The sequence below is a fragment of the Scomber japonicus genome, chromosome 12 (genome assembly GCF_027409825.1).
Source record: "Scomber japonicus isolate fScoJap1 chromosome 12, fScoJap1.pri, whole genome shotgun sequence".
Lineage (NCBI taxonomy): Eukaryota > Metazoa > Chordata > Actinopteri > Scombriformes > Scombridae > Scomber > Scomber japonicus.
The window spans coordinates 21,198,628-21,212,952 of NC_070589.1; the positions used below are offsets into that span (position 1 = coordinate 21,198,628).

Sequence of the window (14,325 nt, forward strand, 5' to 3'; positions counted from 1 at the left end):
TGATTGTAATGTACCTCATTGGCTCTGGTTTTGTTTGTTGGCCTAACTATAAAGGATCTGCTTATACCCTTGTGGGTTGGGAAGAATTAGGATTTATGAATTTATTTCCTCTGTTGTATTGTTTAAACAGCTTTGGTTTAGTTTTGATCCCTTCCTCTTGCCTTTGAGGCTGTTCCACGGTGTCAGCTGTTGACTGATAGTAAGAGAACTGCCTCACAGTGTGAATGAAAGAAAACTAGCGGTTGGTAAACACTGATAAGGGATAAATAGAAAGCGGTCAGGCAGAGATAGTTCTGTGGGAGCCCAGATTGTGTGCGGTCTGTTAAAATGAGATTCTGAGCCTGTCCTTTTTATTCTTCCTCCCCTCCCCTCCCCTCCCCTGTGCGGCGTTTGTCTGGAAAATCTCCAGTGACCCGGCTCGGCAGTCCCAGGCTGCAGTATTCTCTTTTTGTATTAGTTTTGTTTTCTAACAAGGGTCAAGTTGGCCAATAGACACATCCCTGATGCTTATAGACAGCTGTCATGACTTCAAGTACTTACAATAGTTACATTTACACGGATTCATGGTTCTGTACCAACAAGCAAAGCGGCAAGAGATTTGTTAAAAAAACACATTTGTGCACGATTTTGAAAACAACCAGTTTTTTCTATACATCACATATCATCATATATTTTACCCCCATTATTATATAAAAAGCTGATTAGAGGCAGTTCTGAACTATGAGATGAATCCATGCATTCATTCTCACATTACACATATGTGGTCCTAATATCATCATCAAGTCAAGGCTACATGTTTATACGGTCATGTTATATTAATTACAGTCACATAATTACACATTTATACTCTCTTCACCACAGACCCTGAGGAATATAAATCTCATTTCTCAATTAAAAACACTCTAAATGACTGTTTTATTCAATTTTTTTAGAAGCAGTCTGTTCTTTCCAGCAGTCATTGATTTTTTTTTTCTGGGGAGAATCTATCTTTTTATGTGATTAAAAAGACCTTCAGAGGTCTTACCTTGAGGATCACCATGTGGTGTATTTACACAGAAAATAATTCAGCCCATTGTAGCCCAGCAGCTAATGAGATTGGTTGTTAAGTGAATGACACAAAGGCTACAAAAAAAAAAAAAAAGCTTAGCGTTTCGGGAGAATATCACAGTGTCCACAGTGCACACACACACACCAAACACACTCTCAGCAGCGAGACTCTGGACTACCCTGTACCCCACCTCGATATCCTTCTGCTTCGTCTCCTCCCCGATGTCACTATGAGATGCAAAACAAAGGCTAAAAGGGGCATGGTAAGTCGAGCTCGCGATTCTGCCCTGTCGGACATGTTAACATGAGTGCATTTAGATGAGGGAGACAAGTGATTCTGTTTGTCTGTTTAAGGATGTGCTGTGCTGTAAGCCTCTGGCTCAGATAAGTAGATTCATGGAAGGGTCAATAACAGTGATGCTTTTTTTATGTAACTCTAAGTAAGATCATCACATTTTACTCCACCATTCTTCACTTCTCAAATGCTACTAAAACTTTTCTTTCTCTAAGCCACTTTCTTGCCTTGAACTTCTTGTTAGTTTGTAGAAGAGCTATGACTTGGTTTTCTATTCACAAAAGGATTTGCGTGTGTATATTTGTATTAAGAGTGCAGGCTACTCAGAGACAGATTAATGTTGTTGATCCTTGAGTAAACCTTGACTCAGTGTTGTCCAAAGATCTATCTAAAAAGCATTGAGATGTATTATAGATAAAAACATGACAACACAAGAGAGGTTCTTGTTAAGCAACTAGACTCGGTTTGTATTGATTACTGAACTGTGGATACTCACTCAAAGCTGAATAGATGTTGTTTCGACACACAAACATGCGCATTTTGAGTACTGTGCAGTTAAAGTATCATGTACCTTTCCTCGGACTCCACTTTTTGATCTCTGAGTGGTAGCACTGGAGCATCGGTAGTGATTGCTGTAATACTAAAATTTAAGTGCATTAGCTATCATGCTCTACTGTCAGGCAGGAAAGTGGGTTAAAGTCCATCGTGTATATTAAACCCTGGACTTAAGTCAAATTTACATTTTGTTAAAGATTACTCCTTTTATTGATGCATATAATCATATTCATGGACCATCTGCTGATTTGGCAAGCATGGATCAAACTCACAAAACAGCCTTGCTAACCTTTTAAGTACAAAATAGTCTGGCTTAACTCTGCTATCCCAGAAGTGTGTATGTGTGTGTGTGAGTGTGAGAGATTGTATGGATATTGGATAATACTTAATTTAGATCCTCCAGGCTGCTCATGCCATATTTTATTTTATCATGATCGCTTTGGTAGCAGACCAGGGCTTGTGTTTGAACAACTGAGCAAATAATGTTTGTCTGACAATAAGCAAAGCAAAATCTTGGTATAAGGAATCTGATTAAACTCTTGACCATGGTGTCCAGCTCTGAGTTTATATCCGTCGCCATGGTTACGTGGATTTCACAGTGCAGTATTGCACACTTCCACCTGGCTGTGAACGGTGACGACTACACGGGCCTCACCTCTTGAGTGTAATAAAACACTGCTGAAGGATTTTTTTCTTGTTATTCTGATAAGTGATTTAGTTCTGAACTATTTCCCAGTGTGTGTTTCACAGAAATAGGAATTCACCATTGGGCATCCTTACTGCATGAAATACTTATGTTTGACTCATTCCAAACAAAGCTTACGCAGATTGAGAATTCATATGCCAGAGGTAAATCCGAGTTAACACGGATTTATACTGGCATGAGTTAAAGGACTAGAGTTTGTAATCCAGGTGGCCAAGGGATTTTACCATACAGTGGCAAAAATCACTTAAAACTCCCCCAACATCCTGAGCCACTGAGCTCAGTAAGCAGACAGATTGTTCAGAATTGATGACAGCACAACTATATCAGAGCTGGACTCTATGTTTGTGTGTGTGCATGTATGTGTAACCGCGTGTTTGTGTGTGTGTGTGTGTGTGTGTGTGTGTGTGTGTGTGTGTACGTATGCCCATGTTTGTGTGTGCGCATATGCGAACATGTTTGCTTCCTATATATACTCAATTAGTACCAAAGGGGCTGTTTAGAATAAGACCTTGACAGATTGGTATTATTTTCCTTTAACAGGGTAGGGGAGGTGTATTGGGAATACTGCTTTCAATCTGCATAAACATCAGTAGCATAAATAAAAAGAAAGCAACCTCCATTTAAATGGCTATTTGCTGATTAGTTAAGTGATCAAACTTGCTATAATATTGAAATAATTAATGTTTTACCGTGTATTTGGTATATGGTTTGATCACTGTACCCATTGTATAAAAGGAATACTATAGGAAAAACAAAGGTGCATCTCCATATGTGTATGGGTGAGTGTGCGTGAGTGAATGCGTGTGTCCGTGTGCACATGTGTGTGGAGGACAGAGGAGCAGAGATAGAGTGGAGTTGTTTAATGACAGGAACAGCTGACTCATTTAGAGAGAGCAGTGAAAGGTAATTAACCCTGGGAAAACTACAGCTGCCATGCGAGCTGTTCACTTCAGCGCAATCTGATTAGGAATCACTGCTCGAGTCCCTGACTCCTTTCAGACACTGTGTGTTCAAGGTAAACTTTTCCCTTTGCCCCGGAGAACCCTGGAGCACTGGAGACCTGCCTTTTGTGACAGGGGATTAGCTGGAACGGTTACTACGTTTCTCCAAATTGCGGACCACCTGGTGCAACCTCCTCCATGAAAGGGCCTCCTTAGGCAGGAACAATGAGCAGGATTACTCTGCTCATTGTTACACCAGGGCTGGAACTTCTTTTTCCCCAAACACCTGTCCCCAAATTAGACAGGTTTGAAAAACCATGTTCACGACAGAATTCAAAGATTAAAACTAACATGAGAGTGGTTTGGCAGACTGGAGACTTGCCAATGGATGAATTGTCTGCCGCTCTATTTATTATGCTATTGATGCATAGTGTAGTGCAAGGAGATACTAATTTTATTTGTCTCAATATTTTGGTGTTCTTAATTGGATTGAAATTCACAAATAAAATAGCATATCATCTAGCCCCCTTTCATACAATGAGGGAACTAAGAGCACCAGAAATTTGGTCAAAAACAGAAATTGGCTCTTTGATGTCAGAAGAAACAATCTGGACTTGGTGCCTCTGTGTGGTCCGGCTCCAGATGAACTCAATTTAGAGGGAAGGCTTTGGGATGACTTTGGAAAGCGATTACAAGATTCATAAATCACCTCGGCAAAGGTGTCACCATCTGACTCTTTTATGGGACTCTTGCTAACTCCGTCCAATAACAAGTTTCCCCTGTAGTTATGCCATCATAACAAATCATTGAAGCGATAGCGGCTAGCCAGGCTCCTAATTGTCTGTTAAGAATTCTGTGAGCTGTGTTCTTTTATTGAAGCATCTCTGTCTTGGAGAAGTGATAAGATGCCAATACGCTCCTCTATAAAAGTACTCTTTGGCAAAAGGCACAAACACTTTGCTTGGCCGTCAGGGTAGCTGTGAGGCTGTTATATCTGAAATCGCAGTTGACTTCAAGATTTTTGACTGTGTCTGCTTGAATCCAGAACCTTCATCAGATGGAGGAATGCTCATAAATTGCGCACAGAATAATTTTATTGCAGCTATAGTATATATTTTCCTTTTATTTGAAAGGGCGTATACATACACGGCACATGTAAAAGTCGCCCTCTTTTTCTTTCGCTTTGATCTAGCTTCATATTAAAAGCACTCAAAGTGGCAAATTTATACAAAATTGTTTGTTATCTTATGATGCAACTAAAATTTCCAGTGTGGTTAAGTGTTGATTAGGATAATATAAACAATGATTAAGGATCGTGGAAAAAAGACATCATTGTAGGTCAAGCTTTAAACATAAATTAGACATTATGGAGCTCTTTTTCCCCTCCCCCCTATCCTAAAATATATCTCGGCTATTATTCTGATGTCCAGCTGGTATTTAGGCACAGGCCGTCTGATGGCTCCCTGGCCACCTCACAAAGAAGACAAAAAAATAAAAGTTGTTTATCTAAATACTCTCTGAACAGAAGTTGATTTTAATCTCTCAGCAGAGTTTAATTTACTCACCACGAATCCATTTGCATGTCAATGAATAAAGGCAAAAGCAATTGCCTGCTTTCAGTATACGGTTTTACCTGCTTCCCACAGAATAGGTGTGAGCAGGTGTATTTCTGCCAGCTCACCTTTAGACTTTATGTTTAGCTGACTCTCTACACAGTGGATAGTTATGCTGTTTAAACCTCTAAACCTCAAACCTATAGGGTAAATATAAATCGAGATCAACTCTATATATCCTCAGACATTCATTACAAGGAAATATGAAAGTAAAAAGTGCTATCTCTAGCCGTTTGCTCTTTATTATACATAAACAGAAAACACTTAGCATGTAAAATTAATGTGAAAATTATTCCCGGGGTAAACTATAAACACAGAAGTTACCCCGCACATTTACCCTTTTTTTCTCCTTCCCCTAGATCAGAGTGTAATTGCCAGTAATCAGGTCTGTTTGCTGCTGATAAAACCACTCTGAATGCGAGGAACCCTCTTTGTGTGATGACTCAATTATGCCAGAAGTGGCTCATCAAACCTGGCCCATCAGCTGCTTTAATAAATAAGGAGGAAAACTTGCTGCAGGCGCATTATAATTCCATTCATTCCATAATTAAATCCATTCCAGTTTTAACCCTTCACTCAGTGTGCTTCTGGAAGAGGAAACAAAAACAAGGAGGGGGGGTGTGTGTGGGGGGGGGTGTACACACCAGACAGTGACCTTGCACAGAGCACCCATCCGTTCCCTATAATTCAAAATGATACTGTTGAAGAAAGGTTAAGAGAAAAAGGCTTGTGGAGAAAGGGGATGTGAATCAGTTAAGACGTGGCTCCTGTTTTTTATGTATGCATTGTTTCCACACACAGCTTTAGACAGTAATTATATTAAAAGAGTAATCTAATCATAACAGTTGGTTGGTTGAGTGTGCAGCACTGACATTTTGAAATCTTATTTTGTGTAATCTCATTTGCCTCTATCATCTCGCCTGTACCCCACTATCTAAAGGAAATGTAAATAATGTAATTAATTTTATGGTCTCCAGAATCTTACTTTGCTACTCGGGCCTGCTTTATTGGTTTCAAGATGAGGTATCAGCCCAGTTCCACAGAGTTTTTTTTACTCCATCACAATAATGTCTGTGTTAATTACGTGAGAGCGTCCCAAGTGCACGGATAAGCTGGGAACAAGGGGACACAAAGACTCAAGGTCAGTGATGAATATCCACAGCAGCTGCACGGTATTAATAAGGCATTATATGAAAATAATAATAATAATAGCATCACTTACAACAAAATGTGAGAGTGTGGTTAGAGTACTGTCAGGAGCGTCAGGGTATTTTATAGATATTTCCTCTCCACCATCTCAGCTTGGATTCAGCCTTGTGATAATGGTACGAGGCAATGGTTATTCATGATTGTTGGACTGGGAAGGGTCTCTCTCTTTCTCCCCCAGTCACAGCCCATTCTCTCCTCTGTGGTGGGAATGCTAGCAGATGGGGTTAGGGGGGAATGGGTTGGGCTCAAGGACAGCTAGCAGCCAGATTAACACATAGAAAATCTCATAGACCCTCAGCATCAGGCTGCCTCCTTTCCCCCCTGAGAAATCTGCCCTAGATGCGGGGAAACAGTCCTCTGAGAAGCATTATTTGTGTTGGACTTGGGGTGTATGTATGTGTGTGTATAAGGGGGGTGGGGTGCATAAATATGATTCAGCAGATGACGAACCAGCTCAAATAGTAGTGAGTCTTTTTTCATATGCTAATGAACCTGAGTGAATACCCAGCCCTCCCCCCTATCCTTTTTCCCTCAGTTTTGTTTTTCTGGGGAAACGCTCTGTGAGCTATAATTAAGAAGATGGTGTTTTTTGTTTTTTCTTTTTTTTCTCAAAGCTAACAGAAATAAATAATTCCATAATAAGATCTGTGAAGTGAAGAGGCTTAATGTACTCATTGTGTTCATCCTTGTTTTCCCTCTTGGATGTTTTGTATTAATTAGAAGCAAGCAATTTGATCTCTGTCAAGCAATCAATTGGCATCGTGTTTCTTATTCCATGTGAGGTATTAATAAGCTCTTTCTACCTTTTTTTGACTGCATGCTCACATCCATGTCTGTAGATTATAAAACATTAATAGCAAACAAGGATTAAAGCCATAGATTTAATATTTTTACAATACTATTCATATCATGTCCAATTTATATATATATGTATATATGTATGTATATATATATATATATATATATTTGTGTGTGTGTGTGTGTGTGTGTATGTGCAGTACATATATGTGTGGGTTTTCTGTTACAGAGAATGAATTACACGATCACCTCCTGAGAGATAACACGTGTGAAAGCATCAACCAGGGTGGAGAGTTTGGATCTGGCATCTTATCCTACACAGCGCTCGGAAAACAACAATCAAAGGTAAACATAACGGCGCAGAGGTTAAACTCTAAATACAAAGTGAAAAGTAACTTTTGTCGGGGACAAAAAGTCTCTGGGGATAAATGATTGTGTAACAGTGTTTTGGATAAGTAGCAGGCTAAGTGGTGCAGTGTCACCGCTCTTTTGACCACAGTGATCACAAACTGAGATTAGTTTTACTTATGGAGAGCTGTGGGTGGCTAGCAGATAATATACTCTTTAAAAGGTATTGCTGAGTCTGCTTTTCTAAAGTGATCATTGCCTTTAGTTGTCAGGTTGCCTCTTCTGGATTTTAACCTGATAAAACTTTATTTGGAGCTCTAATAGAAAGTTTAGAGAGATAGTTATTTTGCTAAAGGGCCATACCAGGGTTTAAAGTCGTTGTGAATGAAACATCAAACGAATGTAAGTCAGTGACTGCTGGAAGGTCAGAAACACATTCAATGTAAGATTTAGTGCAATATGCTTTGGGAAATGCTCAGCAATGATGTAAAGTCAATAAGTATTGTAATAAAATACACAAAAACATTGGTATCATCCTTTAATGTGCTGGTCTTATTGCGTGTGAAAAGCGACGCTCCAATAATCGCAACTGTCTAACATGTTTTACATGATTGCAATTGCAAAGAAACAAAATTTAAATGGAAGCATGCGTTACAACAACACACAGGACACACCCAATGTTTAGTTAAAAAACCTAAAAAATCATTGAAAAATACTTTTTTCTTAGACAAATGGGCTTTGTTTTGTATTTACACTGTTATTCAGTAAGTTATTATGCTGGAATAAGGCCTTTGTTAAGTTAAAGCCATTCATCTATAACAGATACTATAATGATCTCTTTAAAAAAAGATCAAGAGAATAACATACCATAGTAATGAAAGGATGAATTATATTAAGTTCTCAACCAGACTGTGTAGGGAATGTCCAGTAAAATCTCCCATTTGACGCTGAACGTATCTATTTGTTCTGCTTTTGTAAACACTCAGCGTAACATGTTTTTTTTTTTATGCTGTTGCCATGCCAGGAGTACCTGTTAGTCCACCACGGATACCTACCAAGGCTTTCCTCGTTGTCTTGTTTCTTGTCACTCTTTGTCATTGGCATTAAATGTAGCCTCTGCTCAGTGAAAATCACTGCCACCAGTAGATTTGGTCATTATTATGCACATGTGATGCCCTTTAAGAGCAGCGCTGGCAAAAGAAAGGTTTCATTTTGCTTGTCTGACTCAAACTTATATGTGAAACTGGATACGCAGCTCGTGATGAAAAAAAATTGTGTCTTCCTAGTTTGCTTTTATTGGCTGATAATATTATTGAGGATTTCCACCGATTACACATTCTGTTTGGGTGATGCTGATATGTGTAGTATTTTTTTAAAATAACTAAACTGTATCATTCTGTTATTTTTTACAAATATAGCTTTCTTAAGTATAACAATTTAATGATGAAATACTGTTTTTAAAACATTTATGTATTTATGTGGTGAGGGACACATCTAAAATGTCAAATAAAGAAAGAAAAACATCCTGGTAATAAACGTGTGTGAGTCAGTGGTGATATTTAGGTACACTGATAACATCATTTGAACTTTGATTAATGTCCATGTTACAATCTCGGGTTGCAGGATGTAAGAGCAACATTTTGCCTTCAGAACAACAAATTTATACAAAATGTTGAAGCATGTCTGTGTGGAAAAGTGTTACAAACTAATGAGGTACATTCATTTTTACAGAATGTAATCTATAGTGTTCGGGAGTTGTTTGTCTCAATAGGCTGTAGTAATCAAAAGTAATGAACCTATTATGAGCAGGACCTCTGAGGGCCCGGCGTGGCATTAAGAGTGTGGCACATAAAAGGTTTATTAAAGGAAATTAAGGTCCATCACTGCCACACCTGCTCCCCTATTATAAATGTATGACAGGTCAGTGCCTTCAATCACAACAGCAAACGAGAGAGAGGAGTCATGTTTCCCATTACCAGGGAAAAGTAACAGCATATCCTATGACTCACAGATTTCACTGGCCTGTGACCACTATACACCACCATCAGCCTGGAATAATTATGTTTAATAGGTTTTATTTGGGACCCACAAGCAACAGCCAGCGAGAGTGGATAGATTTTAGCAACTATTTTTGTCTAAACACACACTGCGAGGTGCTGTCTGTACTTTAATGTCATTATTTAGTGTCATTACATTTTTACTCACCATTGAAACTTTTTTTCCCCCCTCCCTAACATCATACTTTGTTTGCATATTACTAGATTTTCAGTTGCTGTTTGTGATGTTGTAGTGAACACACATTTATTTTAATGCTCACTGGCTCTGGGCTACTACAAGGTTATCAGGCAAAACAATAGTCTGTTTAGTGTTAAGGCCTTTCTCCACTTCAAATAAAAGAAATAAATTAAAACACATATGTAAATAACCTTTATGTACTGCTGTACTACTATGTGTTGGTTGTTTTTTTTTACAGATGGATTCTGACGGTGAGGACCAAACCGTGAAAACATGTACCAGCAGCACAGGCAAGTATAGCTTTCAGTTTTAGTTTGCTTTTAACAGCACACACATGCACGCTCAAACACACATATTCCACTTATCGCCATGGGTTAGGGGTATCGGTTCAACAATCCAACTTTATAACTGTCATTTTTATGTATTATCTTACTGGTCTGAAGAGCACTGCACTGCTATTTCATTATTCAGAGGGGAATAACTTCATTAAATTGAAACACTGGCTCAAATTAGTTAAGGAGTGTGTATATATTGTGTGATTGAAAACCTCTAGACTGGATATGTCATTATGCAAGTGTTCAGGGCCTCTGAGGCCTGCCTGCTCACGCTGGAGCTATTACTACATCTGGGGAAATTCATGAAAAGTGTTATTATTGGTTGTGCTTCATAGGAGTAGGGGTAGAACTTGTGAATGAGATTCACGCAAGCCTCTGGGAAAATTGATTTACCCTTTTAGATCATGTTGTCAGCGCTGTCAAAGGATGAGCTACAGTTGGACTCCCAGAGAATAAGCAGACAGAATGAAAAGCTTTTCAAATCAATGAAGAGACCACTTGTCCATCCTTATGCTGATTATACTGGATGGCATTGTAAAAAAAGAATAAAATCTATAGTAAAAGGCTGGATAAAGCTGTTTTAGCCCAGGTAGTATCAAACCCTAAAACATTATCTACAAAACAAATATTTACAGAACATTGTAAAATTTCATAAGCAATTGTCCAAAAGTGGTGAGTCGCCTTGAACCTTTGATGAAGAATATGTCGACAGATGCTGTGCTACTGTAGTGGAAATGTAAACATGACTTTTTATCTGCTCTTTCTTGGCCTTTATTTCACAGGGCTAGCCGACTGCAGCACTGAGAACCAAAGGTAAAAATTTCACGTTATAAACAGCTTTTTCATCTTCATGCCAAAAAGGAAATATTTTCCTCCTAGATCACAGCTGTGGTTCATTAAAAGGGTTTTAACTTTATAATGTATTAAAAACAAGTCTAGCTTTTGTCTCAACCCCCAAATTTTATGAGTTGGACTATTCAAACTGTGAGTCCAAGCAGCCACTGAGGCCTCTGCTGACCCTGCTGCGCTTTTTGTCCGTTCTCCTCTTCTCTACAGCCCATATGGGTCCATGGCTAGGAAGAGGAGTGCACAGGAAGGGGTGCAGGGCGCCCCCGTCAACAAGAGAAAGTCCCTGCTGATGAAGCCCCGCCACTACAGCCCCAGCGAGGCATGTGAAGAGGAGAGTGAGGACCTGGCACTGCCACAGGACAAAGACGAGCTGAGGAACATTGACACTCCAGCAGGTAAACAGATGTCCTGTTGTTTTGTCTGTTTTGATGAACAATTGACGCTGAATTTTAAAATCCCATCTGTTGCATTCATATTTCCCTCCCTCTGCCATCAGCCAGCAGCCGCAGTCATTGTGCAGTGGAAGTGAAAGACTACACTGCTGGGTCCACATTAGTTGTGTCTCACGTCCACAAATTGAAGTTTTGACAGCTGATCTGCCATGATATTTTTGGCGTGGCTTTACCCTCTTTTGATGAGGCCAGATTTCAGACCCCTCATCTGTCCTTTTTCAATAGCCAGTCCAAACCCATTGATTCCATACAATGAAAAACTGAATGGGGGAGTGCACCAGTTCACTTTGATTTAAATTAAACTTCCTCCATTCTTTTAAATAGATTTTTATTGAAGTTGCCTATTGTGGAAAACAAATGAGTTGTCAGCATTGTTTGGCAAGATTGGCTGGTGTTCCACTGTTTTATTTTTTACTCAACCGCAAACCATTTCATCAACAACAGTTAAAAATGTTTATTTTCACTTATGCCACTGTCCTTTTCAGGAACAGAAATGTTTTCTTTTTTTCTAATGAATTGAATTTTGTGCATTTTGGCAACAATGCTCGTGGTGTACATGTGCATTCTCGTCCACTATAATCTGCACTGATTTGGTATATTTTTAACAATGTAACTAAGCAACAAACGTAATTGTCCCTTTCAAAAGCTTTTGTTAGGCCCTCTAACACAGTCTAATACATAATTAGGCATAATGTCTACAGCTCATTATAGTACACATGTGTGTAGTTAAATGGACCAGGAGAGTAGCTCACTGAATTGTGTGGATTCATTCGAAATGGAATTTATTTGTTTCCTAGGTTCATATTACATTACAATTATCTAAGTAATTCACTGAGCATCATCAGGTTTCCTTTGTTGTTGTGTATTTTAGAGACTTTATCTTTTTATCATCCAACACTGATTGACTGTTTTTTCCTTATTTCAACCTCATATTCAGCGGACTGTAACTTTAAAACAAAACAAAATACTGCCAGAATAAAAACAGCGACGTCTGAAGAGTGTCAAATAAACACGTATATTGATAAACATTTTCAGAACATATATCGCTGTCATTGTCAGATTTAGGGGCTATTTTCTGTTGAATAATTTTTTTTGGAAAAGTATACCGGAGGCTGTAAGAATTTTTTTGCAGTGGGAAGCTGGTCATATCTGCATTTTAACAAAAAGGGAGAAAAATAAGCCTCTCGTTTGGTCGAGCCACACTGCGTTCAACTCCAGCCAACTGCAGTCCTGCTGCAGAGTGCTGGTAATGGCTATTCTGGAGTACAAACTGTTCACCTGTTCCAACACACAAACCACCGGAGGGATCCAAGTTTTTTTCCTCCATCTCTTTCCTTTTTTCACTGCACTTCTGTGTCTGTGTGTGTGACTGTGTGTGTGCGACTGTGTGTGTGCGTGTGTGTGTGTATGTGTGTGTGTTTATGCGACGTGTGTGTGTGTGTATATGTCTGTGTGCTTGTCTGACTGTATGCGGCTGTGTCAGGCCTGGGAGTCCATCTGGATGAAAAACAAAACTCTTGTTGCTTGCCTCATAAATGTAAATACGTGTAACTGGCTTTAGTTTTTCATTCAACAGGATTTGTCTTTAACCATCCCTTTTCAAATATTTTTACAGCAAGGAACTGACAGTAACACATTATAATGTTGCCTTACTAAAACACATATAAAAATGTATAAAAATGTCAAATCAGACTCATATGTTTGCAAAGACAATTTGCCTATTTATTAGTGCCACATTATTTTTTTGATAGATTTTAAAGCTCTTTTGGTGAGGATTAATTTTTTGTGCTGTACCCATTAATAAGTCGTAGCTGTCTGATAATGCCTGTATCTGTATCATCCTCAACAGTGTGATCTGATTCTCACAATCCATCTCTATCTATCTTCTCAACCTATCGAATCCCACTTTTGGGTTTGGTCTGTGATGTCCAGCCACTTAAGAGGATAGAAACCTACAGTACAGCCTACTGAAAGTAAAAAAGCCTCACAGCCCAAAGAACCTTAATGCAGCATAAGTTTGAATGGTTTGGGAGGATCAAGAGAGATTTATTGAATCAATCCAGATGATAGCTTCCCATTGTTAATCACTGACCATGACCTAATATAATCAGCGGTGTTAATAAAGTGTTGTTTCGGATGCATTTTGTGGGATAACCATAACCCTCTTTGTCTGTTCAGTGCATAAAGCTTCACACGATCTTGTGGCTTTCTGTACATGTGACCAGGATTTCTGCTGAGAGATAGACAGCTAAAGGGCAATGCAAATTAAATTATTAAGAGCGCTCAGCAGAATAAGCTGCAGAAAAAAGATTATGTGAAATTAGTGTAAAATTTAAGATGAAAAGTACATATAGTATCTATTTTATAAATCTGTAATAATGGAATTACATTTATCATACAGTTTATGGCATCTTATCACACCCGTGAGGAATTTTTAAAAGCCAAAGGCCCAAAATGTAAGAAATAGAAATTATTTTCCAAAACAAATATATAACATTATAATATATTATTGGAAACATGCATCTTATTTGCTAAAACCTCCTATTAAATAATCTATTAACCATCTCTTTCAGCCGTAGGTTTTTAACATTTTAGACTAAAATAATAAGTGTTCCGATTTTCCAGGACCTGTCAAAAAATAGTTGAGCAAGACCCACATAAATAATTACTTAGAAGGCTGTAGAAGTAAAAAGAAAAGAAAATGTTTGACTATTTTTTGTCTGAAACACTGAAAAGCATCCTGTTTTAGGACAAATGTTAGACAAATTCATTTTATCAGTCATGTTTACTGTCAATACCTCTGCTTTTTTTTTATACAACCATGCTATTAATCAGTTTTCAAACATACTACAAAGAAACAGCAATTCAATTAAAAATGACATATTCTAATTAAAATGTACCTAATTAGTTGTATTTTGCAGCTATTTTGGTTCATGTTCACA

General features: G+C 38.4%; 1 protein-coding gene across 1 annotated transcript in view; it reads left to right on the top strand.

Moving 5' to 3' along the window:
• st18 (ST18 C2H2C-type zinc finger transcription factor) overlaps nucleotides 1–14,325 on the top strand; it is a 38,921-nt gene that overhangs the window by 11,352 nt on the left and 13,244 nt on the right. The window contains 4 exon segments of the mRNA XM_053329918.1: nucleotides 7,394–7,509; nucleotides 9,986–10,037; nucleotides 10,865–10,895; nucleotides 11,139–11,326. Coding sequence (XP_053185893.1) covers nucleotides 7,394–7,509; nucleotides 9,986–10,037; nucleotides 10,865–10,895; nucleotides 11,139–11,326 — 387 coding nt within the window.